The sequence below is a fragment of the Vipera berus genome (assembly GCF_964194415.1).
Source record: "Vipera berus genome assembly, chromosome: 7".
Classification (NCBI taxonomy): domain Eukaryota; kingdom Metazoa; phylum Chordata; class Lepidosauria; order Squamata; family Viperidae; genus Vipera; species Vipera berus.
Genome location: NC_138209.1, coordinates 28,700,205 through 28,725,608, shown reverse-complemented (window position 1 = coordinate 28,725,608; position 25,404 = coordinate 28,700,205). Strand labels below are relative to the sequence as shown.

Sequence of the window (25,404 nt, the reverse complement as noted above, 5' to 3'; positions counted from 1 at the left end):
GCAAGATATTTAATACCATGAGTGTTTTATTCCTAATTATCACAGCAGGAGACAGCAGCTAGATGGACTTGCTGGTTTTGGAAAAACTAAACAGGATTATTCCTGTTAAATTCATGTAGAATAGATCAGAGTTATGAACTATACTGTAAAGTTCTCCCCCCCCCCAAAAAAAAAGAAGGTTAAAGTAATCACTTCCATATTGTTGCCAAGAAAGCAATATGGACATATCCATGTAATCCTCAGGATTTATATTCCTTTCAATATTTCAACCTGATCCCTAATTAATCCGTAGGTTTTCACAGGAATTTTTTTCCCATTAACATTTTGATTATAAATAATTTGCATTTAGGAATTTTGTCTTGGTGTTCATATTGTACAAAATACAGAGAAGCACAATGCGTTGAAACTTTTAGGAAGAAAAGCATTGCCTGCAGAGCAATGTTTTTTTTCTTCCCACACCCAGTAATATTCAGTCTAAAAATTTACTTGTGTGTGCAATCATTTGAAAAAGAAAAATGGGAATCACAGTGACAACCAGTGGAATATTGAAGGCTGTGCAGTTGCATAGACTTTTTCATAGTGCAGCCCAGGGTAAGATTCTATTCTGGGTTAAGATTTACATGAAAAGTACAATTCACTTTTAAAAGGAGTGAACCTTTTACTGCCATTCAGAACATCCAGAAGAAAGCCTGCCTAAGCTGGTTGTTTATTAAAATTTTAAATTACAATTATGATAAGGATCTCATCTGATTATGCCTTTAGGCCTTCTAAAAGCATTCTCCTCCTTCTGCCATGTCTATAATCAGTGTAATTCATACTTGACAAATTTCCTATATAACTTTTTCTCTCATATCATATACAGATTTCAGTTGACATGTGTTCATGTCATTCAAATAAGACAGAAGTGAAATGCATATATTTAATGCAGTACATTATGAGATCTTAATTAAAACATGTAAATATTTTATTCAATAATACTCAGTATATTGTTCAACAAATATACTCAGTATGCTAAATATTTTGGACACTTGAACTTCAATAATATTAATTCAAATTTCAGTATATTGTTAATGTTTAAATTTCAACATGATAAAATGGGAAGATATTATGATTGTAAGTATAAGTTAATGCACCAAATTAATGACACCAAATATCAAATAATGTTAGAAAAAAATAAAGAATTTTTAAAAAACCAATGATCAGTACCAGTGTGGCTTAATTCAAGTTTCCTGCACTTGAATGGAAAGGGGATCTGTGTACTACAAAGCCCGCAAAGGTGCTACAAGTGAGCTAGCATACAATACATAATATTCTTTAGAGTGTCATTACCACAGAGTTGAAGGTTTCTGTAACTCAGCTCAGTGTTGATGAACTTTAAGGGATATATTAAGTTTATTAAAAATGTATATCAATAAAAATAAAATAGTTTGAAAAAATAATAGATATAAAATTTGTAGAAATCTACATTTGATAGAAAAAAGGGATGCGGTGGCTCAGTGGGTTAGGATGCTGAGCTTGTCGATCAGAAGGTCAGCAGTTTGGCGGGTCAAATCCCGAGTGCCGCGTAACAGTGAGCGCCTGTTACTCGTCCCAGCTTCTGCCAACCTAGCAGTTCGAAAGCACGTAAAACTGCAAGTAGAAAAATAGGGACCACTACAGCGGTCTGTGCGCCTTTGGCGTCTAGTCATGCTGGCCACATGACCACGGAGACGTCCTCAGACAAGCGCTGGCTCTTCGGCTTTGAAACGGAGATGAGCACCGGCCCCTAGAGTTGGAAACGACTAGCATGCATGTGCGGGGGAACCTTTACCTTTACCTTTGATAGAAGAGATACGTGTTTACAGAGTCTTTACATGCAGAGGATCCATGCCCTATCTTGAAAGAACAGAATTGGTCTGTCTCCAACATGGTGGACAAATGATGGTCTTGCAGAAGGGGGACATTCAACAGAGCAGTTTTTGGAAAATTTAACATGGTTCAGGCTTCTAAAAGGAGAGGGAGTTCTTTCATTTGGCATGCTGTAAACCTGGTAGCACTTTAAAGATCAATACCAGCTCCTAAAATTTTAGTCACTGATGCAGATCTATATAGTCATCCTAGGATTGTTATTAGATCGCAACCTTTTTTCACATTTTACACTAATTATAACTTTCATATACTTTTTAAGCATAGTCCCTTGTGGGTCTATCACAGTAATCAAAAAAGGATGTTAGCATGATTAAGCATTAGCAATGTCGAACTACTAGCTCAAAAAGTATTTGCAGAGGTGCCCAGCTGAATCCAGTGACAACTGAAATCAAGTCAAATTCCCAGACTGTGACCCTGCTGTTTCTAGGAATGTACAACCCTTTACTCAATAATAATATACATCAACGTTATGTTAATTTTAGACTTGTTTTTATTATTTCTTGGTCTTATAATGTTTTATCATGTTTTATGGGTAAGAAAGTGCTTATTGGATTGGCTGCAGATTTAGTTGTATACTATTTTTGTGCTAGTTGGTGTCTGCTTTTCTGGCCTGCTGTCTGTCTGTAATCTGTCCAGCCATCCCTATGCTTAAAATATTAAGAAACAGGCATGAAATATCATTATGTTAATATACCTAGAAGTTATCAACAACATGCTATTGCAGTGTACACTGATCATGCCGTAGATATGTGAATATTTTTATTCTTGTATATAATGAACCTTATCTGTCTTCATTTCCTCTTGGAATCCAAATAAATAGCCACATCCCTTAAAATATATATAATCCAATTATTACCCAAGTATTATTGATTAAAATCTTTCAAGAAAATTTATTATCTTCCTGTTTCTGTTTTTATTTAACAGTATATGCTCCCATTCAATGAAAAATAACTTTACATGCAAGAAACATTTACATCTTTGTTCCTTTATTAAGTTTTAATAGAATTGTGGAATTGTATATTTCTTGTAAACAAAGAAAGGTTATGCTGTTCTATGGAACAAAATGGACTTGCCCAAAAGTTGATGTAAATTCTTTCCTTGGCCTTTGTTTTCTACTTTCCTTGCTCACTGATTCTTGAGATAAAGGAATTCTATTTAGCAGGGTTACCTTGGCAACAAGTCAAATAATATCCAGTAAACGTTCTTTTCTAGTATTTAGTTCCTGAATATCAGTTAAGATGTCTAATTGTCAAATTTCCAAGTTGTCCTTCTAGAAATGGAATTATACTTACAATAATTTCTCCTTGTCAAAGAAAAATGACCAGCAAATAATCTTTCTTCTTTAATAGTTTTCTACATTCATCGTTAATTACTATTTTTTCATACAAACTACCATATTGCTATTCAATATTTATCTTACTGTAATATTTATCTTTCATGAATTACCATTTCATAAGCCAAGTACAGAAACTTAATCTCCTTTTTTATTGCTAAATCTCAATCTTCTATGTTAAAAGGGTAGGGGTATTTTTTCTAATAAATATTTGAGAGCAGACTGTTCACAAAATAATAATAATTCACGATTCTTTTTTTCTAAAAAGGTTTTTCTCTGTCTTATTGTTAACTGTGTACATTTCATAAGAATTAAAATAAAAATAAAGAATAAAAATAATTAAATAAAATAAAAAGCTGAGTTCACAACTTGCCATCTTGACTTCTCCCTGAACTTCTCATATATATCTGGAAGTATACTTTTCTCAGTAGCCTAAACAAGGTTGATTTTTTCCTAAAGCAAAAGAGAAACCAAAGCTAAAAGATGTTTGATGTATGTTTAAGAAGACATATTATAATGACTGAAGTCAATAATTTCATTGATTTTATAGATCTCAGAACTAACTTGGGATTGGATTAAAATCATTGATTATTCTCATAAAATTATTTCAGATCCAGTGAGGTTCATTCATCAATGGTTTCCTGGATAAATCTAAAGTCAACTACAGCACAAAGTCCAGTCACAACAAACCTATCATTTTTATTTCCATCTTCTACTACAGAAACTGACAGACCAGTTGGAAGGTAATATTGGAATATTAATTTATTTTCATTGTAATTTATCTCTTATTACATAATAGAAACAGGATTATAATAATTAGCATAGACATAATTGGTCTTTTACAGTTAAATTGTTCACTGTCATAATATGTTCATGATACAAAACAGAATATTCAAACTGGGGGGAGAAAGGCATAGACTGCTAAGTTTGTAAGCCGCCCTGAGTCTTCGGAGAAGGGCAGGATATAAATGGAATTAAAATAAATAAAAATAAATAAAATAGACATTAAGGACAAAGTTCAATTCTGGTCACATTAAATGAAATTTCCTCTGTCTCTCAGGATACAGTAATATATTTAACACTATAATTCACTTGTAATTTCCCAGCCAATCCACTGAAAAGCGCTCTGATCAGTCATGTTGAAAGAAAGAAAGCTTCTTTCAACATGTAAAAAACAAGAAAAAAAGTGAAGAAAATGATTGGTCCGTTAGTGGGTGAAAGTGGCCAGAAGGTGACAAGCAACAGGGAGAAAGCAGAACTATTTAACTCGTTTTTTGCATCTTTCTTTACACAAGGGACGCGGTGGCTCAGTGGGTTAGGACGCTGAGCTTGTCGATCAGAAGGTCGGCAGTTTGGCGGGTCGAATCCCGAGTGCTGCGTAGCAGAGTGAGCGCCTGTTACTTGTCCCAGCTTCTGCCAACCTAGCAGTTCGAAAGCACCTAAAAATGCAAGTAGAAAAATAGGGACCACTCCGGTGGGAAGGTAACAGCGTTCCGTGCGCCTTTGGCGTCTAGTCATGCCGGCCACATGACCACGGAGACGTCCTCGGACAAGCGCTGGCTCTTCGGCTTTGAAACGGAGATGAGCACCGGCCCCTAGAGTCGGAAACGACTAGCACGCATGTGCGGGGGAACCTTTACCTTTACCTTTACCTTACACAAAGGGAAAAAACAGACCAACCTATCAAAAATAGTGCCATAAAAACAGAATAGAAACACAGGTTAAGATAGGCAAGAAAATGGTGAGTACCTTACCAGCGTAGATGAGTTCAAATCACCAGGACCAGTGGATTATACCCCAAGGTTCTCAAGGAACTGGCAGATGTGATCTCAGAACCACTGAACTATATTTTTCAAAGATCCTGGAGCACTGGGGAACTACCAGAGGACTGGAAAAGAGCTGATGTAGTTCCCATCTTCAAAAAAGGAAAAAAAAATGGATCCAGGAAATTACAGGCCTATCAGCCTGACCTCAGTACCCGGGAAGATTTTGGAGCACCTAGAGGCAAACAAAGTCATTACTAAAAGCCAACATGGGTTTGTCAAAAACAGGTCATGCCAGACAAATCTTATTGCATTCTTTGACCAAGTGACAAAATTAGTGGATCAGAGGAATGCTGTGTATATAATTTACTTGGACTTCAGTAAGGCATTTGATAAAGTAGATCACAAACTACTACTTGATAAGATAGAAAAATGTGGGTTAAACAGCATCACCACCAGATGGATTCGTAGCTGGCTGATTGGCCGTACTCAGCATGTGGTCCTCAATGGAACTGCATCTACATGGAGGGAAGTGTGTAGTAGGGTGCCCCAGGGCTCTGTTATAGGCCCAGTGCTCTTCAACATCTTCATCAACTATTTGGGCGAAGGGATAGATGGGGAACTCATCAAATTTACAGATGACACCAAGGTAGCAGGAATAGCCAACACTCCAGACGATAGGCTTAAGATAGAGGAGGATCTGGACAGACTTGAACACTGGGCGCTATCTAACAAAATGAAATTCAGTGGTAAAAAAAGTAAGGTTCTACATTTAGGCAAGAAAAACCAAATGTACAGGTATAGTATAGGGGGTACCTTGCTCAATAGTAGTAACTGTGAGAGGGATCTCGGAGTCCTAGTGGACAATCACTTAAATATGAGCCAGCAGTGTCCTGCAGCTGCCAAAAGGGCCAACACCGTGCTAGGCTGCATTAACAGAGGGATAGAATCAAGATCACATGAAGTATTAATGTTGTTGTTGTTGTTGTTAGCTGCGAAGTCGTGTCCGACCCATCGCGACCCTATGGACAACGTTCCTCCAGGCCTTCCTGTCCTCTACCATCTTCTGGAGTCCATTTAAGCTCACGCCTACTGCTTCAGTGCCTCCATCCAGCCACCTCATTCTCGGTCGTCCCCTTCTTCTATTGCCCTCAATCTTTCCCAGTATTAGGCTCTTATCCAGTGAGTCCTTCCTTCTCATTAGGTGGCCAAAGTATTTGAGTCTTAGCTTCAGGATCTGGCCTTCTAAAGAGCAGTCAGGGTTGATCTCCTCTAGGACTGACCGGTTTGATTGCCTTGCAGTCCAAGGGACTCACAGGAGTCTTCTCCAGCACCATAGTTCAAAGGCCTCAATTCTTTGGCGCTCAGCCTTTTTTATGGTCCAACTTTCACTGCCATACATTGCAACTGGGAAGACCATAGCCTTGACTATACACACTTTTGTTGACAGGGTGATGTCTCTGCTTTTTACTGTACTGTAGATTTGCCATGGCTTTCCTCCCAAGGAGCAAGCATCTTTTAATTTCTTGGCTACAGTCCCCATCTGCAGTGATCTTGGAGCCCAGGAAAATAAAATTTGTCACTAGAAGTATTAATACCACTTTACAATGCCTTGGTAAGGCTACACTTGGAATACTGCATCCAGTTTTGGTCACCACGATGTAAAAAAAAAATATGTTGAGACTCTGGAAAGAGTACAGAGAAGAGCAACAAAGATGATTAGAGGTCTGTAGGCTAAAACATATAAGGAACGGCTGCTGGAATTGGGTATGTCTAGTTTAATGAACAGAAGGACTACGGGTGACATGATAGCAGTGTTCCAATATCTCAGGGGTTGCCACAAAGAAGAGGATGTCAAGCTATTCTACAAAGCACCTGAGGGCAAGACAAGAAGCAATGGATGGAAACTAATCGAGGAGAGAAGCAACCTAGAACTAAGGAGAAACTTCCTGACAGCTAGAACAATTAACCAGCGGAACAACCTGCCTCCAGAAGCTGTGAATGCTCCAACACTGGAAGTTTTTAAAAAGAGACTGGACAGCCATTTGTCTGAAATGGTATAAGGTTTCCTGCCTGAGCAGGGGGTTGGACTAGATGACCTCCAAGGTCCCTTCCAACTTTACTATTATGAATTATGTCTTAGTAAAAAAAAAATGAAGTCAGACCCTGTAGTATGCAGGACTGAGCAAGGAGGGTGAGAATACTGAATTGTATTCCAGTCTCATTTGAGTATGGGAAATTAAGATAATGGAATATTTCACATTCCTTGGAAAAGAAATTGTTCTTTCTTATAGATAAAATAAGGAACCTCACATAACTATTTTGTTACCAAGGAAAGACAATGACATCAAATAAATTTTACCAAATTTCAAATTCCATAGTTGGAATGAAAGATGTTTGATTTTGAGATAAAATTGAATAGTATAACATGAGGCAACGTCTCCTTCATTAGTGAGCTTCAGTTTTCATTTAATGATGGTAATTAGGACTGGAATTTCCAGTACTAAGTGATGGGTTTACAAACAGGTATCATGTGACCATGCTGCTTTAGTGACAGCAGTTATGGCAGTCCTAAGTTATCATTATTAAGCAAGGACTGCACAGGTCATTAAGTGAATACGACTTCTGACTTCAAGCCAGCTTCCCCATTGACTTTGTAGGTGGCTGGCTGGGAATGTTGCAAATAATGATTTTGTGACCATAGGATATTGCAATGCTGTAATCAAGAGGTGGGTGCCCATATTGTGATCACATGACCCTCGGGATACTGCACCAGCTGGAACCTTAATGCTGTTGCAGTGGTTGTTAAGTGAGCACTACTGACTTCACATACCGTATTTTCCGGCGTATAAGACGACTGGGCGTATAAGACGACCCCCCAACTTTTGAGATGATTTTCAAGATTTTTCGTCTTATACGCCGGAAAATCAGCGAGCCCAGGAAGGCACGCCCTCCCCTCTCACTGTGGAGGAAGCAGGGCAGGCTGGCGTCTGGCGGGAGCCGGCAGGGCAGTCCTGCGCACGCACGCGCTCCCCGGCTCCTAAGGAGTCCTCAGGGAGCCATGGCAGGCGCCTCACGCTCTTCCCTCTTGAAGCAGCATCGCCGTCTGGTGTCGGGTGGGAGCCGGCAGGGCAGTCCTGCACACGCGCGCGCTCCCCGGCTGCTAAGGAGCACTCCTTAGCAGCCGGGGAGTGCGCGCGTGTGCAGGACTGCCCTGCCGGCTCCCGCCCGATGCTGGACGGCTCCACCGATGCTGCCTCAAGAGGGAAGAGCGTGAGGCGCCTGCCATGGCTCCCCGAGGACTCCTTAGGAGCCGGGGAGTGCGCGCGTGCGCAGGACTGCCCTGCCGGCTCCCGCCAGACGCCAGCCTGCCCTGCTTCCTCCACAGTGAGAGGGGAGGGCGTGCCTTCCCGGGCTCGCTGACTTGCAGCCAAGCCGGAGCCGAAAGGGGCTTTTCCTTCCACCCACCCTTTGGAATAGACGCAAGAGCTCCTGGGGTCTGGCGTTTGCAAGGGGGAGGGGAAGGGGCTGAGAGGCTCTTGGGGGTGGGAAGGGAGAGTCACGTTGGAGGGGGGACTGGACTAAGGAGGCTTGAAGTTGCTTTGCAAGAACGGGGGCGCCCGATTGATTTATGTACTATTTTCTGGTGTATAAGACGACTGGGCGTATAAGACGACCCCCCAACTTTTGAGATGATTTTCATGGGTTAAAAAGTCGTCTTATACACCGGAAAATACGGTATTTAAACTTTCCTTTTGCAAGTACTAGGATTATTTTTTTCATATTCTTATAAATATGACAGTTATAATTTTAAGACAAAATGATTACAAAGGTTTTCAGTTTCTTCATGTTTAACAGCCAAAATACTATTTTTATTTAATGTGTCAAGTGCTGCAGTGAGTATATCTTAATCAGTCTTTAGTACCATTTTGTTTTTTAGCTACCAATGGTATAAAAAATGCCCCAAACAACTATGCCAACTAAAATGTAAAAAATAATTTTAGTGATCTTCAGTAAACAGCCTCCTGCATACTTTGTAATTTGCTTCAGGGAAAGCTAATTATGGGCAAATCCATGAATGAAAAATGGATCAATAATGGTGAAATGGTGCATACCATGAGTGAAGCCTCCCAAAACATTAATCCTCTCCTGAATAAAAAAATTAACACTACCATCAATTGAGACAGTGGCGTTCCATGATTCAAATGGCACTTGAAGCAAACATGACTATTGGAAAATGACAGAAAATGCACTGCTAATTTCAGCAGAGCAAGAAACACATTCATAGGTAGATGAAGTCCTTGTACCATAGATTTCTTCTTGCTCTGATCTTGTATCTTCTGCATTAACTGCTGATTATTGTTTTTGTTGATAAAGACACACCTACACAGAGACATTGAGACTTTTTTTGTATGACTAGAATCAATATTTCCTTTTATTGTCATATAAAATTGAGGACCTGTAAATAATTGTGCAACCTTTTTTTCAATATTGTCAATAGAAAAGCCAGGGCAGTATATCCATGTGAAGCAGAGCATAGTTCTGAACTGTCTTTTCAAACTGGGGCAGTTTTTGAAGATGGTAAGTAGTTATCACTTTTATAATCCTACAAATAAGCATATCTTTTAGAAAGCTGACATGTAATATCATATAGTCTCCCTAAATGGTGTCTAGAGCAATACATGCAGCATCCATTGTAAGCATATGTTTTCCTGAGCCAATGTCTGATGAAGCTGAAAAAAAATCGCATTAAGACAATCTGTATATAGTTTGGGTTTAATCTTATTTGAACATTTAATGGAACACAAGCAATTTTTTATGGAACTGACTTATGGATCAAAGTAGAACTTGAGAGATACAAAGAATTTAATTGGAGATCCATATTAGCCATGGTTTTACCTCTTACTCTGGGCTACACTGTAGAAATACAGTGTAAAGATACAGTTTTTCTATTTACATTTCCTTTCAACCTACCGTAGATATTCCTAATCTAGCCCTCTTGATCCCTAGATTTCCAATCAATAGCCACAATAAAATGGAAATTCTGAGAGCTTCTGAATCAACATATTTGTAGGATAGTAGTTTGGGGAAGGCTTAGTGAAACTTGGTAGAAATGAACTACATATTTGAACATACAATAGCACATTAAAAAGATCAATATTCATTCAATAAAAAGGACTACTTCTTACACTTTAAATAATATGTCAGAACTGAGTAAGAACTAGGTTTGGGAAAATTTGAGCTCACTGCTATTGAGCTCATATTACATAGACTATAATGGAGAAATTCACAGTACAAATGTAGTCAAGTTGAATGTTAGAAACCAGATCAAAGAAAATCTCTGTTGGCCCTTTGATGGGGATGAGGTCAAGAAACAGAATTCCTGGATTTCAGGAATGCTCATTATATTGTAAGATAGTAATAGAAAATAGAAAGCCATATTATTTTGAATTAAATCAAGGACTTTATTTATTTGAAATTAAATAAACCTAGGAATTATTTGTAGTTTCTTTCTCATACTTTCCACGTTTTCAGAGCTGAGTTGCTATTTCTTTTCCCTTAATGGTTAATTACTCTCTTCCCAGTTTCCAAAGTCACTTCTACATTTGCTCATTGACAATCTTACAGTTGTAATATTTCCTACCAATTCCAAGTTACCTCTTGTTGTGATAAATACATGCTCACTTAGGATTCCTTTTATACATACAACATTGAGTTATGCCCCTCAAACCCCACTCTTATAGAATAAAAGAAAGATATTGAATTTGAGTATGGAACCAAAACAGGATACTCTTTTCAACTCTGACCACTTTTCAAAATAATTGTTTTCCTTTGTTAATACTACTCAAAACAAGAAAGCAGGTATTAACTATAAAGTGGTTTCCCGGTACCATGAAAGGGAATATATTGATTATTGCACAATATTAAGCGAAAAGGAGTAGATTGTCCCAAAGGTGCTTTTCCAAAAGTCAAATGGACTTTTTTTGTTTTTCCTTGATGATTTTTCACTTCTCATCCAAGAAGCTTCTTCAGTTCTGGCTGAATGAATGGTGGAGAGTGGAAGGATATATATTCCTTATAGGCATCTAATCATTAGCCCTCTTTGAGTGCTAAAATAGGCACTGAGAATCTCCATAGGAGTGGGTTAATGATAGTAATATAAAAGAGCTTTAGGTCAATCTAAAGTAATATAATTTGTATAGCTGCTGTAGCTTTGTTAGAGCAAAGATTTGGTTTCCCTTTACAAATACAGGAAAGTCTATTAGGGTGTGTGTGTGTGTACTTGTTTTTTTGTCTAGTTTCAGTATCAAGAGTTTTGGAATTCCAAGATATGGTTAGTTGGTTTAACCATCATTTCAATAACATTTATGGGACTGTCTCCAGTTATTTCTTGCCATGTCTCACATGCTAACAGAGGAGACACGATCCAGGTTTCCTTGTTGAAACAATATAATCTGATGGAACCCACATGGCATGCCTCCTTCATTATGGCACCTATACTGTGGAACAGTGTTACCCGTGAGATTGACTAGTTTTGACCTTGTTAGTCATTAGGAAGGCCTTGAAAACCTAGATGGCCCTTTAGACAGTGGATCCAGGATGTTGATATCCTGTAAGGTGTGAAATAACTGGTGTCCCCCATCTGAATGTGTTACGCTTGTGATTTGTTGGTTGTTTTACAAGGTTTACTATAACTTGTTTATCTTGTTTATTTTTATACATGTGTGTCTTTGTGTGCATGTATGAGAGAGAGAGAGAGAGATTGGCAACTGTAGAAATCTTTTAAATCAATAAATCAAATCAAAATAAAATAGCATTTCATCTAAATCAGCTTATGTTTCTGAGCTGACTTAGCATTTATCCCAGAAGCAATAAGAATGTACCATGCGGTAGTTCTACTTTTATTTTGTCATAGAAGATTTTTATTTTGGGGGTTGCAAGAAGAAAAGTGTGCAAAACATTTCACAAGAGAAGACAAACATCCAGGATGAATTGATCTACTAACCACAAGCAGCAAGTCTTCCTTTAATTCTGATGTTCAACCATTGTCTTAAAGGCAGCATTTTCAACTGAAGAAGGTGCTTCTGTGACGGGGCAATTGTATATTTTGGTACATTTTTTCAAAGAAGCTACAGGCCTTCTTTATACTTGTCCTCTGCCAGAAAAGATAGCAGTTGGCTCAAATACACGAGAAAGCTAACACTTCTATATCTGTAGACTTATCTCCCTTTTTGGCAGTTGTTAACTGGTGGATAGCAGCAGAAACAGTAGTGAATTACACATCAACTGTTTGCATGCCTCTTTTTTAAAAAAAAGTAAATTCCTGAATGCAAGCTATAGCACATTGATAACTTTCTAATGAGAAAAAAGGCAGGGTAGTAGTAAGCGTGAAGGGAAGAAAACTGTCTGGGAACTTATCAGTTGTGCTTTCTGGTAAAGAATATTTTGTGACTAACCATACTCTCCTAATATCTGTTACATTATGTCAGTGCCCAAAGTATTACCTCAAAATCGCTTTGTGCTCCAAGTGGGTGCCTATTCTGAGGTAATAAATTTTCCCATTCCTTACTGAGTTCATGGGTTGCTGTGCGCTGAGCTAGATGAAGTCCCATGATGATATGATGGTTTTGGCTAGGGAAATGATGGAAACATGAGGCTAATTTTGTTTTTCTTGTGGTAGTCTCAGATGCTCTGTAACATTGGCCATTTTAAAAAAATATCTACTATCATTTATCACCTAGGAAATTGTTTTGAGTCAGTTTCTCTTTGTATCTCCAAATGTGGTCCCTGACTTCCTACTGGGCAATTATTCTTTTACCTCAAAAATAGAAATAAGAAAAGTTTTTCATGAACTTAATTTTTTCATCATCTTAAGACTTGGCAAAGTATTTACATTTTTTAAAACAAGTTAAGGTGGATAAAAAAACTTGGAAATGATCTGTTTTTTCTGCATGAACAGAGAAAAGGGAGCAGAGAAAAAAACAAGCATATATAAAACAGAAATACATCCACCCCGTGCTTGAAATAAGTGTTCATTTAGTCATTTTGCCACACACTGTATTATTTTTGCTTACAGTAGATTAATTTTTTTTTCTATTATTATTATTCCTTCTTCTGTTCTCTTTTGTTCTTAGTCTGTTTACCATTAAGAAAACTGAGATGTTATAGTTGTGTCTTGTCAAAAATTACCTTATAGACAGATTGCGTCTGAATCAAAAGTAATAAAAGAGGAATTAAATGTGTATTTAATTGCTTCAAAGACTTCTCTTAAAAGCAAGTTTAGTTTAAAGGTGTGGTTTCTTGGCATATGAGTTGAAACTCCTGTAGTCAAATCTACCGGTATGTACAAAAGTGTTGTTGAAACATGTGGTTCACAAAGCAGGAATTTAACAATGCTTTCAGGCATGTCAGACCTTGTGTCTCTTCCTCAAAAGAAGAAAGGAAAATGCATTTAAGGCTCTATTTAAATTCTCCGATTGGAAAATGGGAGTTTGCATCCTTGTGAATGTTTCCACATCATTAAAATTATACCAAAATCCTTCAGCCTTTGGATTCAAGCTACTTCAGCTATGCCTTCAGGAATAGATGACTGTCACAAATGAGATTCAGAAGCAAAGAGACTTTCCAAATGTCACTTGAAGTTTTTATGCAAGACCTTAATAGCATAGGATAAGCTATGTTATGTTTCCCTCTATTACCAGAACTACATCGTTGAATAAAAATAAAGCTTGTGTGCTTCATAGATTTCCAGACTTTTGAGCCTTTTGAGAGTCAGTCTGGTAAGATTTAGCACATGCTTGTGACATCAGGCTTTCTTTTAGTACAGTGGTTTAATTTATCCCTTGTCCACATGGCTTGGTTTTTGTCTGGCAATTACTTAAGAAAGAGATAAGATTGTATCACTGCAGCCTTATCTTGCTCACCACCTTGGAAAGCCAAAAGTAGGAAATGGCTTCTTTCCTATGTTTTGAGACAATTTTGAAAACTTGCCTACTTATTTATTATTTATTAAATTTATATACCACACATCTCACTGTTGCACTGACTCTCGGTGGCTTACAAAGTGTAAGGACCCACCTCAGCTAAGCCTCCCAAGAAAGCAGAACTCTTGAAACAGGCATTGTCTCAAAAGGAACATTTATTAGGGGCTAGTTGCAGTAGGGAATCAGGGCAGAATCTGAGAGAAAAACCCACGAAGCAATATATTAAAAGGAACATTCAATACTCCTCCCCCCAGAGTCTCAGTGTTCATTTGAATCCCAGCCAATCCACAGGTGGCATCATGTTTTGGTAACTGGTCTTTTCAGCAGGCTCTTCAAGGTCTTTCGCACTTTTGATTTCTCCTGGCTCCAAGCGCAAACCGTCCCTTAGATAAGGGAGAGACATTCCATCCCCTGGGTGGGGGGGAAGGGGCATCTTGCAGACAGTGCAAAGCAATCCCAAAAGCTCCCCCTTCCCAACAGAAAGGCAGGCCACAAAGAAAGGCTACAGAAAAAGGGAAAATAGGCATAGGGTTAAAATACATTTCTTTGGGGACCTGACACAAAGTGATAAAAATGTAAAAAAAAGTACAAAAATTAAGATTAAATAATAAGCTAAAAACCAAGAGGACAGATGACAGGGGGAGAGGGGAAACGGGAATCTTTTCTGTACCCTGTCAGCCAATCCTGGTACCAGAGCGCCTGTGTCAGAGCCCCAGGTCAATAGGCAGAGCCAGGTTGTAAGGCTGCTCTGGAAGGCCAAAAGTGTGGAGGCAATCTCAACTCCCAGCAGGAGAATATTCCAGAGGGCAGGGACCACAGCGGAAAAGGCTCTTCTCCTGGACCCCTCCAAACAAAAGTTCTTTGGCAGACAGGATTCAGAGTGGGATTCTTTCACTGAAGCGAGAGTCACACCCAATCACACTGAAGAGATAGCCTGGATCCATGTCATGCCTATTTTTACCTACTAATGCATACTGTTTTCCAGTTCTGTTTTTCCCTTAAATCTCAAAGCCTTTACCTCTCCTTAACAGTGTATTTTGCAGCACATGTAACATTTCTCAAGACATTCTGTTTTTCAAGGGACAGTATAATATATGCTAATCTTATCACTTTATCAGCCCCAACAATGAGTATTTGTTTTTTTCTGCTGAATATATTATTCAAACCATTCACTCTTTGGCTTCGATAAGGTCACCTTTCTTGTCTCAATTGTGAGAGGATTGGACAGCTTTGCTTCAAATTGGTCTGCTTATTTTCAGTTTTACAGAGATATCATGGTTCTTTACATCCAGTTAAAGATATCAGTGGTAAATCCTCTTTGAAGGTTGCATCTTTGATATATCTTTCCATCTTGAAGACTTCTTTGTCATCTAATCTTGAAAAAGTGTTTCATTTATTAGGGGTGCCTGTTGCCTTTTATGCTGATGGGCTTGCTTTTTTCTGACAATATCGGGGTTTGCTTACCAGTATCACAGAAACGCAATATTTATTTATTTATTTATTTAGTTATATTTATAATCAAAGCATTTCTCTAAATGGATAAAATCTATTGTGTTTTAGGTGATAAGAAAAACATGCTTCTGTGGGCATAAAAGGACACTTTATAACAGCAACATTTTGTTTCTGTATTTTTTGATTGATACCACAACGTCAATTCAAACAATCACTCTGTCTTAGGTATGCTGCTCTTTCTTCTGTTCTTGTGTAATATGAACACCTATCCTCTTATGCTGACCAAGGGACTTTACTGTCATCCAAATCACATTTTTAACTGGTGTTCTTCATTTAACTGTGCATGCCTATAGCCCACCTAAGTTTACCATTTGCAAGTGTTTATGCTAATAGATACTTGGATTTCATGTTGCTTCAGTACTCGAGCAAATGAGATGAACGTGGGATGACACTTTGTATATCTACATGTGATTTTTCTTACCAAAATATCACCTCCAGAAGGTTCCAAATAAAGACTCTGGGCAGAAAAATATGTGAGTGCACAATGATTAATTAAAATAGCAGAATTACAAGGCTTATTCTTTCTCCTTCACAAATCTGTAGATACAAATCATTGTATCTACATATATGTTATTCTAAGTCACTTTTCCCCTAAACAGAATTGAATCAGTTATGGGAAAGATCTTTTCAGTAATTCTCATTCAGTATAAATTGTGTGGAATTTCAATAGAATGGCTTTTTTTATATTGTGAAGGAAAAACCAAGAAGAACATGCTGTAGTTTCTCTTACATGGTCTGGATCTGCGGACATTTTCTTCATACCATGAAAGGAACCAAACCGGAAGGGCAAGATAAAACACATTGGCTTTTAAAGTATTTTTAAAGGACTACTGCATCCTTTTTGAGATGAGAAATACTTTTAAAACCAAGTCCTTAATGTCCTGTGTTCTAGACAGCTATTGCTCATAGGAGTCCGCAGTTTTATTTCTCTATGTGAAGTTATAGATATTAAAGTCTTAATGGGTGAAGTAAACAAATAAACTTTATTACAGTCATTGGTCAGCCAAAAACAAACAAAAAACACAGTTTCCAAAACAGTAAGTGTGGACAAAAACATAACAGATTTTGGCAAAGTAAAAAAAAATGTACCCACAGTTGTAGCAAGAAAATCATATTAATTGGATAGTAAGGGTTATATATAAGAACGATCTGGTAATCTGGAGTTAGTATCTGCAGTTGGGCATCTTTATAATGGAAGCATTACAGCAAAACAGGAGTCAGGAGTTCCTTCACCATAGGGGCAAAATCTTTGTTCAGATGGGATACCCTACAATTTCCCCCAGGAATAGCTGTTGGGAGAACGTTAACTTTGCCTAAGTTCAACTCTTTGAATTTGGATCATGTGATTTGGCATCTTGAAAAAAGTTGAATGACTAAGAACACATCTTTGGGTATGGCAGTGAGGTCTGATTGGGCTTTCTAATCCTGGACATGTTGTTTAAAAGCTGTCCCTAAGTGCTCATATACCATCTTCAAGATTGCATTAAGCGGGCTTCCAGTTTGCACATGCGGCACTGGCGGATGTGCTGGGTGAAGCTCTCCCCCCTGCCATCCGGTCTTTCTCCCTCAGAGGACCAGGCAAAGGGTTAAAAGTCACCCTGGAGGGGTGACCACCATGAGGAGGCTTTCTCTACAATTGTGGAAGGACAGCAGCCCTCCGTTTGATCCGGAGTTACTCCTCTGGCCCAAAGAAGAAGACATCGGCCATTAACATGGCTGATCACTAAGCCGTTCCCTGCCGAAAGCCAAAATTACTACCAAGCACAACGAAGCAACCTGGAGGATTTGGGTGAGACCTTACTCTTCTTACTTCCCTAATTACTTTCCTGTGGGATTTTCTTGAAAATCTTTTTCCCCCTTCTTGAAAGATCAGCGACTGCTTACTTGGGGATTTACAACCTTAAAGCCTCAAAAGAAATCAAATGACTAAGGTAAATAACTAAGCAACCTTATTTGTACCTCCGAAATTTTTGAGCCACTAAAAAGTTTTTATTGCTTATTTTTACGGGGATCTACTATCCTATTTACTACTAAAAATGAATTAATTGGATAAAAGACTTATATTATATTAGTCTGCAAAAGGCTTGTACATGCTATTAAGGACATCTTGTGGCGAAACCTAGTATAGTAAGTAAACCTTTTTTTTTAACTCAGATTTGGCTCTAACAGATTTTTCCTTGATATTATCTTTAAAGATAAAAATTGGGAACACCTGGCACTGAAAACAACTTTTTGGAATAGTGGAGGTGGACATTTATTGACTTTTATTAAAATAGCCTCCACTAAAGGCCTCTCTCTAAAATACTAAAGAAATAGAAGAGTATATTCCACCACTTGACTATAAACTCATACTTGATACAATTTTGGCAATGACTGCAGAAATGAAAGCCAGATTTAAAGACAAATCTGACAGCACAAACTCACCAAATGAGACTCTTACTTCAATTGATGAACTGACAATCCAAAAATGAACAGAGGATGAGGAATTTAACAACAAAACAGGGGACTTTAAAGTACAACAAGTACAATCTACAGAGAGCCTTGATGCCCAAACATTGATTTCAACTATAAAACCTACAATCCAACAAGCAACAGAAGCTGAAGAAAGCAATACTAAGATGGAGGATGCCAAAGGCCTTCAAATACAGTACACCAAGACTTCAACCAATCAAACAATAACTACAACACCAGACATGACCTCTTACCTAAGCCAGATGGATTTGAAAGAAGAAGACCAGATTGAATTAATGACAACTGCACTACGCCAAACATGGAGATTGGATTTACTGGAACGAAAATTTAATGACTACAAAGGGGTCACTCTCTATGAAAAATTGATAACTTGGATGGTCTCCCTGGATTCAAACAACGTGCGTAGGATGAAAGGGAGACACATTTGAGAAGCTAAGGGCAATGATATGGAAGCCTGCCTGGCACAAGAAGAAAGCTAGAATTAGATTTAAGGGGGAAAAATAAATAAATGAACTTTTCTTCTTTTTCTGTTGTAAGTGTTGGGACTTGCAATAATAAAGCTTAAATTTTTCTCTCAATGGGCCAAGGAGAACTGTTAAAAGATATAAGCTGAGTCTATATTTAGGATCTAGATTTTTAAGGGAATGAAAGTTAGCTACAAACAATAAAACATACTTTGTTAACCATAGATGAATTGTAAGGATGTCAAATAGAACATGTATGTATTTCAGACATGATAATTACTATATAATGAAATAGATTAGCTATCAGAACATAACTTTGAATTATATTATAGAATTTGCAATGATATAATAAAAGATACTACTTTAAAAATTAGTGAACTACTAAGATGGTAAATAGAATATATTTGTTGTAATGATAGAGCTAAAAAAATTTCTTAATGGGCTAAGGGGAATCTTTAAAAGATCCATATTGACTTTATACTTAACTTTTAGACCTTTAAAGGAAAAGAAAGTTAGCTATTAGAACTGACTTATATTACAGAATTCGGAAGGAGACAACAAAAGATATTTTTTCAATAATTGTGAACTATTAAGATGTTAAATAGAATAAATTAGTATAGCATAAGAATGTACTGAAATGAACAATATATGTATTTTAGACAGGATAACTACTATATAATGAAATGGGGGAAATGCGGGCTACCCAAAAATTAAGTTTTCTTTTATATATTATAGCCTAGTTCGGAATATCTTATTCCAATTAGGTAAAACTTAAAAACAGGACATGGATATGTATATGTGAAAATATATTGAAAATTGTTCTAACTGATTGTGTTACAATTAGAAGTGTATTAATTTGATTAATTTGACTATGCTATCATAACTAAGGGAATTGGAGAGGGAATTCTTGCTGATGTAACTTGACCTATCTACAAATGACTTTGTTATTTACTACTGTTTACTTTTAACTCCGCAACCACCATTTTGCTTCATAAATACCTGGATGTAAAACTAAAAAATCAATAAACCTTCTATTAAAAAAAAAAGATTGCATTAAGCGAAAGAGCATAGCACTTCAATTTCTCACGGAGTGTTCTACCCCAGGATTAAACAAAGTCAACACTTAAAGTCAGAAGTAGCAAGCTCATGAGTAAAGAATCGACTTAAAAAATAAGAGAGGACAAGTGTCCAAATAAAGTTTCAGTGTTGATCTCACCAGCCTCATGAACAAAGCCACATTTGGAACACATTTTGGGACTTGAAATTTGTTAAAGAATTTAGATTGCACCCTTTAAAAGAGTGAAGAAGCCATATGGTCCCAATTAGGTTCTTAACAAAAGTTGGGCCTGCACATTGGCTGAAAATACTTTTCAGCACTAGAACACTAGATATGAATATTGCTTTGCTTGTATAATGCAAGACTTGTCTTCATTTTGGAAGACATAATCCACATGTGCCCTGCATTTATTGATAGCATGACATACTATCAGTAAATTCTTAAAAATGTGTTACCAAACAAGAATTTTAGTGCTTAGTACATACTAGCAAATCTTAGGTTCAAGCTGTCAAATCACAGTATCCAAAGAGTTTAACCTAGGTAAATTTAATGTCCTTTCAATAGCTTTCCTGAGGGGAAATTACAGGATATCATGAGTTTTTTGCATAATGATGTTTAAATGCTTATGCACTATAATGTGCAGCTAAGCATGTAAAGCTTGCTGTAGATCATTTTGTGTCTGAGATAACAGCACTGCGTCATTTGCATATAGGAGAACTGCAGTGTTTCTGTCACTCAGTTTTGGAGGATGATTAGCTAGATTATTTATCTTGGCCACAAGAGGACTCAGACATAGCCTGAATACTAGTGAAGCCAAGATACATCTTTGCCTCTACTGACAAAAAAATCCTTAGTTGCAGGAATAAAAATAAAATGTCTCCAGAAATGAATATGTTTTTAATGATTTCAAGTGTAGAAAGTAGAATATTTTATTGTTAATTAAGCTGTGATATTTACCAAATCTGTAAAAACATTTCTGTTTGTCCTTCAAGAGTCCTTGAGAAAAGGACTGCATCTTTTCCTGATGCCTCTCTGCCCATGTACTTAGAATTCATTCAGGTAGCACAAAACCAGTTAATATGCATTGCTAAGCTTCCATATGCTTTAATAAGCCTTTAAATGAAGAATTAAGGGAATATTGCATCTTTTCTATTGCTCTACCAATAACTTAAAATATCCAGGTGACACTGCATCCATCAAATTGACATACTGCCAATAACAGCCACTTAATATAACCATTAAATTAGTGACTGACATAAACTACCACGTCCATAAAGGAAAATTCTCTCCCCTCCACTTTTTCCTTCATATATTAGTCTCTTTTTAATCTCTTCTGTATTTATTCTCCCTTCCTTAGCATACTTTTTAGGGGAAAATCTTGACCGGAATCAGGATAGTATCTTCATTGTGTTTTAGCTAGTTAGCTGTTATTATTGTTCAGGAGAATTAGATTGAGGGCAGGACTTGGGTTCAAAGAAACAAATAAAATGGCAGAATTTAGATAACGCCACTATTCAGAACTGGTGCAATTTCTATGTCTTTTTGGTTTTAATCAAAGCCTCTCATCATCAGATGCATTTTAAATTTATTTTAACACACATTCCATATAAAGATTCATGTTATGATTTTGCAACCATATGATATAATGTATGTGTCATTATACTAAAGGAAAATTATTTTTATTTATTCAGCATTAGCATTTGAAAATGACATCAAAAAAGAGAGCCCCAAGACAAATCAGTTACTTTTCTTTAAGCAGCTACAAGTCAATCTGCTACCACTATATACCACTATAGCTTATTCTTGTTATAGTTTATTCTGAAAAGAGAATCTGTTCCACTTTGCAAAGTGGAAGAAAAAAGTGCTCAATAGATTCCTGTGAGACATTTCATTTATAATTCATTTTTGCTGGATATTTAAAGTGCTTGAACTGTTGCCTTTTTCAAGTCTTTTAATAACTTAGCTTTAATATCTTAAATATAACTGGAAAAATTGAGTCATGCTCCAAATCTCTCTCAGACATTGCAGTGAATACTTCAGAAGCAAAAATGTCCAATTGCAATCATTAGATTTTTCAACTAGTACAGTATAAGTGCTCCAAAATCAAAGTATTCTAAAATATTTTGTGTTGCAACAGTATTATGTTATATTAGGCACGCTCATTTTTATCTTACCATTTAGATCTATAAGGTCAGAAAATACTATTGATTCTGAATATTTCTGTTGTTTTAAAGTTATAAGGAATCTGGTATTTCTGTTTTGGACTAATACATTTTATTAAAATGCATAAGCTTGCATGAGTTGCAGCTCACTTCATCAGAATAACTGGATAGACAGACGTAGGATTTAAATTGGGGTAAAACCTGATGAGCAAAAAGTTTGAGGTTATGGCATGTAAAACAGATTACAAATTGATAACTGTAATGTGTTTAAAACCCATTGTGTTTATTGAAATGTTCTGAGACTGCCAAAAACTTTAGATACATGCAAGTTCAGCAGGAATGGACTTAATCCTGCTTTTCTAAAACAGTTTCTGATACTACTTTGGCCTCATTTGGAGCCCTGACGTGAAACTTCTGTTCATTAATTATTTGAAGAAAATTTGTCCAGTTCTACATAAAATTTGGAAGGTACATTACAGATGATGGAATGTATCACATAAGATGAAGATATGTGTAGATTCTTTTAATCTTGCACACGTATTAGTTTAGTGATGGGGTTGATGGGATTACCTGGTGTAGACCAGGTAACAAATAGACCTCTGGGATTGTGGCGCTGTCTCCTTCCATGTTTATTATGGGAATCTGCTTCAGGTTCACTGTGCATCTGATAAAATGAGCTGAATATTATAAAAGCATATGCCTTTTAATAAAATAAACTGTTAGTTGGAAAAGATTAACTTCTTCCTCTTAATTTTTTGCCATCAAAGACTTATATGATTCTCTCCTATGGAATTTTAACCATATGTCATTATCCCTCACTATACCTTTGTGATTAATTAGTGTTCCTGGAAAATGGAGATTCAAAAGATTGATTTTAATTTGCTTATATGAAATGTTGGTTGAACAATTCTAGAAAAGTTTTAGAAATTATGAATTAGCACAAATAACACATTTTTTCCCTTCTCTTTTTCTGTGTTGTTCAGTGCATCTTTCACGAGAACCTGGCTGGTTAGAAGGAACTCTAAATGGGAAGAGAGGACTCATTCCGCAAAACTATGTCCAGTTTCTTTAGTTTTCTTCTGAATGCTTGGAAGATGTACATGGTATCCATGGCTATAGACAGATAGACATTGTATATTGTTTTTCTAGGCCTCAGAAACTTTTAATCAGTAAAAATTTAAGATTAATATCTTAATCTGTATAAAGATTTAACTGCAGTTGCATGTAATTTTATGTGTAGAAGGGAGAGAGACAGAGAAGGAAATTTAATTTTATAAATAATACTTTGTAAAGATTTACAGTTACATGTTATGTTTGCATGTATGTGTTCGTAAGAACTTGAATCCAAAAGCCATTTAAATTGTTAGTCAAATACCAGTTTAAAAAGATAGATCATAAAACTGTTTAATCTATTTTGGTATTTTAAATGTGAAGGGTATAAAACTTTGGAATGTGGACTTGAATAACTTCTTCGCAAATATTACAAACCAAAACTGTTGGGAGATATCCATATGGCCAATTCGTTGATCTAAAAAAGGCAAAGTTCTTCAAGCTGAGCACAAGTCCAGATGACTTCAGGAATGCAGCCATATAACTTACTTAGCAGCAGGAAATGGTTTGCTGTTGCCTTATGGGGTTTTCTTTTTTTATTTCTGCTGTAATCTCCAATCCAATCTTTAAGGACTCCATCTGAGTACTAACCAGACTGAATCCAAAGTATTAACTTGGAATGCCCCTTAGTTTGAAAATGAATAAATCAGATGGAAAAAGGATGATTTAAAATCTACAGAAGGAATGAATCAAATGTAATTTTCAAAGGTCCAAAGTATAAAAATAAATCTATATAAATTATGTAGTTTCACTTAAATGTGTATATACGTTGAATGCAAAAGCTGAGGTAACACTGCATTTTTGGTTAATAACTACCATGTTTTCCTGAAAATAAGACCCAGTATTATTATTTTTGCACCAAAAGACTCATTAGGGCTTATTTTCAGGGAAACACAGTATCAGAGTAATCAGCCCAGCCGGGCGCCCCACCACCCTGGCGCATGCACAAGAGGTGGTGAGTTACACAGGCCAATGGTGTCCAGCCGCAGCCCGCCACCCCCTTGGCACAACGCAGGTAAGTCCCAAGCACGGAGGCAGGAGGGAACAGGTGATCCAGACACACTGTTCGGCTGTCTGGCTTGCGGGAGGCTCATGCGATGGCATGGGCAGCAGGCGCAAGCAGAGGTACGGGGGGAGACAGGCAACCTGTGCGGCTGTCTGGCTCACAGGAGGCACGTGTGGCGGCACAGGCAAAGGCAAGTGGGAAAAGACAAACGACGATACACCACACGATGCAGCCATGAACAAGCCAACAGATGGTGGAATGGAGTGGGCAGTGCGTCGGGATCATCTGCCTCCCCCCGTCCTTCTGCTTCCGCCTTCTGGTGCTGCTGCATGAGCCTCCCGTGAGTCAGGTGGCCACGCAACGCATCCTGATTGCCTGCCTCTGCCTCTGCACTTCAACTTACCTGTGTTGCATGGGTAGCGGCTGCTGCCAAACACTGTCAGCCCCCACCTGCTTGCCGTCTCCTGTGGTAGCCACACTCACCCTTCAGGCTTATTTTTGGGGCAGGGCTTATTTTAGGCCCACCCTAAAAAAATCAGGCTAGGCCTTATTTTCTGGGTCGGTCTTATTTTCAGGGAAACACGCTATGTGGACAAACGTTGATATAACTTCTACAAGAAACAAAGCTAAGTAAGGATTTTACTGAAAATTTAAATGCATGCTTACTATGTATGCATCTGTTTACAAATTCAAAGACAATGAAAATTGGGCATGGTAGGTGCAGAAGTGTGGATGTTCTTTTAGTCAGTGAGTCAGTCACCTCTTCAACAAGAAAAACAATTTCCAGGTGTAGACAACTTCAAATTTTTTCTCTTTGTGTCCTTGAAACTTATATTACGGTACCTTCCTTGTAGAATTCTTGTAGCTCAGAAATTTCCTTAGGATTTCCTCAAGTAATTTCAGTTTCTTTTATGACTGGGTATTATCTTCTAGATTATGTTGATGGGGAGTTGAAAGTTCTGTCCTTCAGTATTCACTATTTTATTATTCTGTGTAATCAACTACACACAAATACTATGTGTGCATTCAAATTTACAGACCTATTCACGTATAACTTTGTACCATGCAGAGATTGAGTCACTTCTCTTCACTAAGGATTCATTAAAATTTAATTTAACCAGGGTTGCCAATTTTATTTTATGATCCCCTGAGAACCATTGATTAAAATGAAATATGAACTGTAACTTATTGATTTGAGAACTTTTTCTTTACTGTCTTCAAAAACAGTTTTTACAAATTTCCAATCCGTTGGTGAAATTCAGGACTTTTTTTTTCATGTTCAACCAAGTCCTAAACATATAATGTAAAGGAACTGAATGGATGGTGGCTACTTAATTCTTTTTCATGTAGCTGTTTGTCGTGAATCTTCTCTTACTAGATTTTCCAAACAGAAGATGAAAAAAACAGATTAACTGTATCTTTCTATAATAATGTAGTTTTTATTACTCCTAGCTGGTTTGGGCTTTTTAATAGTAATACATGAAAAATACTATAATATATTCACTGCAGTATAAATTTCCACATTTTAGGTAATGATATCGCTTAGATGTACCACTTTTTAAAGAAAAAAAGTTGGAAGTAATGGGATTTTGAGGACAAGAAATGGAAACACTGGAAATATTAATTTTAAGTT

At 37.1% G+C, this 25,404-nt stretch overlaps 1 protein-coding gene across 1 annotated transcript in view; it reads left to right on the top strand.

Moving 5' to 3' along the window:
* The window catches only part of ARHGAP10 (Rho GTPase activating protein 10), a 135,666-nt gene extending 110,729 nt beyond the window's left edge, over positions 1 to 24,937 (top strand). Inside the window, exons 21-23 of the mRNA XM_081332599.1 lie at positions 3,853 to 3,984; positions 9,506 to 9,585; positions 22,639 to 24,937. Of these exons, the coding sequence (XP_081188725.1) occupies positions 3,853 to 3,984; positions 9,506 to 9,585; positions 22,639 to 22,727 (301 nt within the window). The 3' untranslated portion in view covers positions 22,728 to 24,937. The remainder of the gene's footprint in view (positions 1 to 3,852; positions 3,985 to 9,505; positions 9,586 to 22,638) is intronic.
* Positions 24,938 to 25,404: the final 467 nt, after the last annotated feature.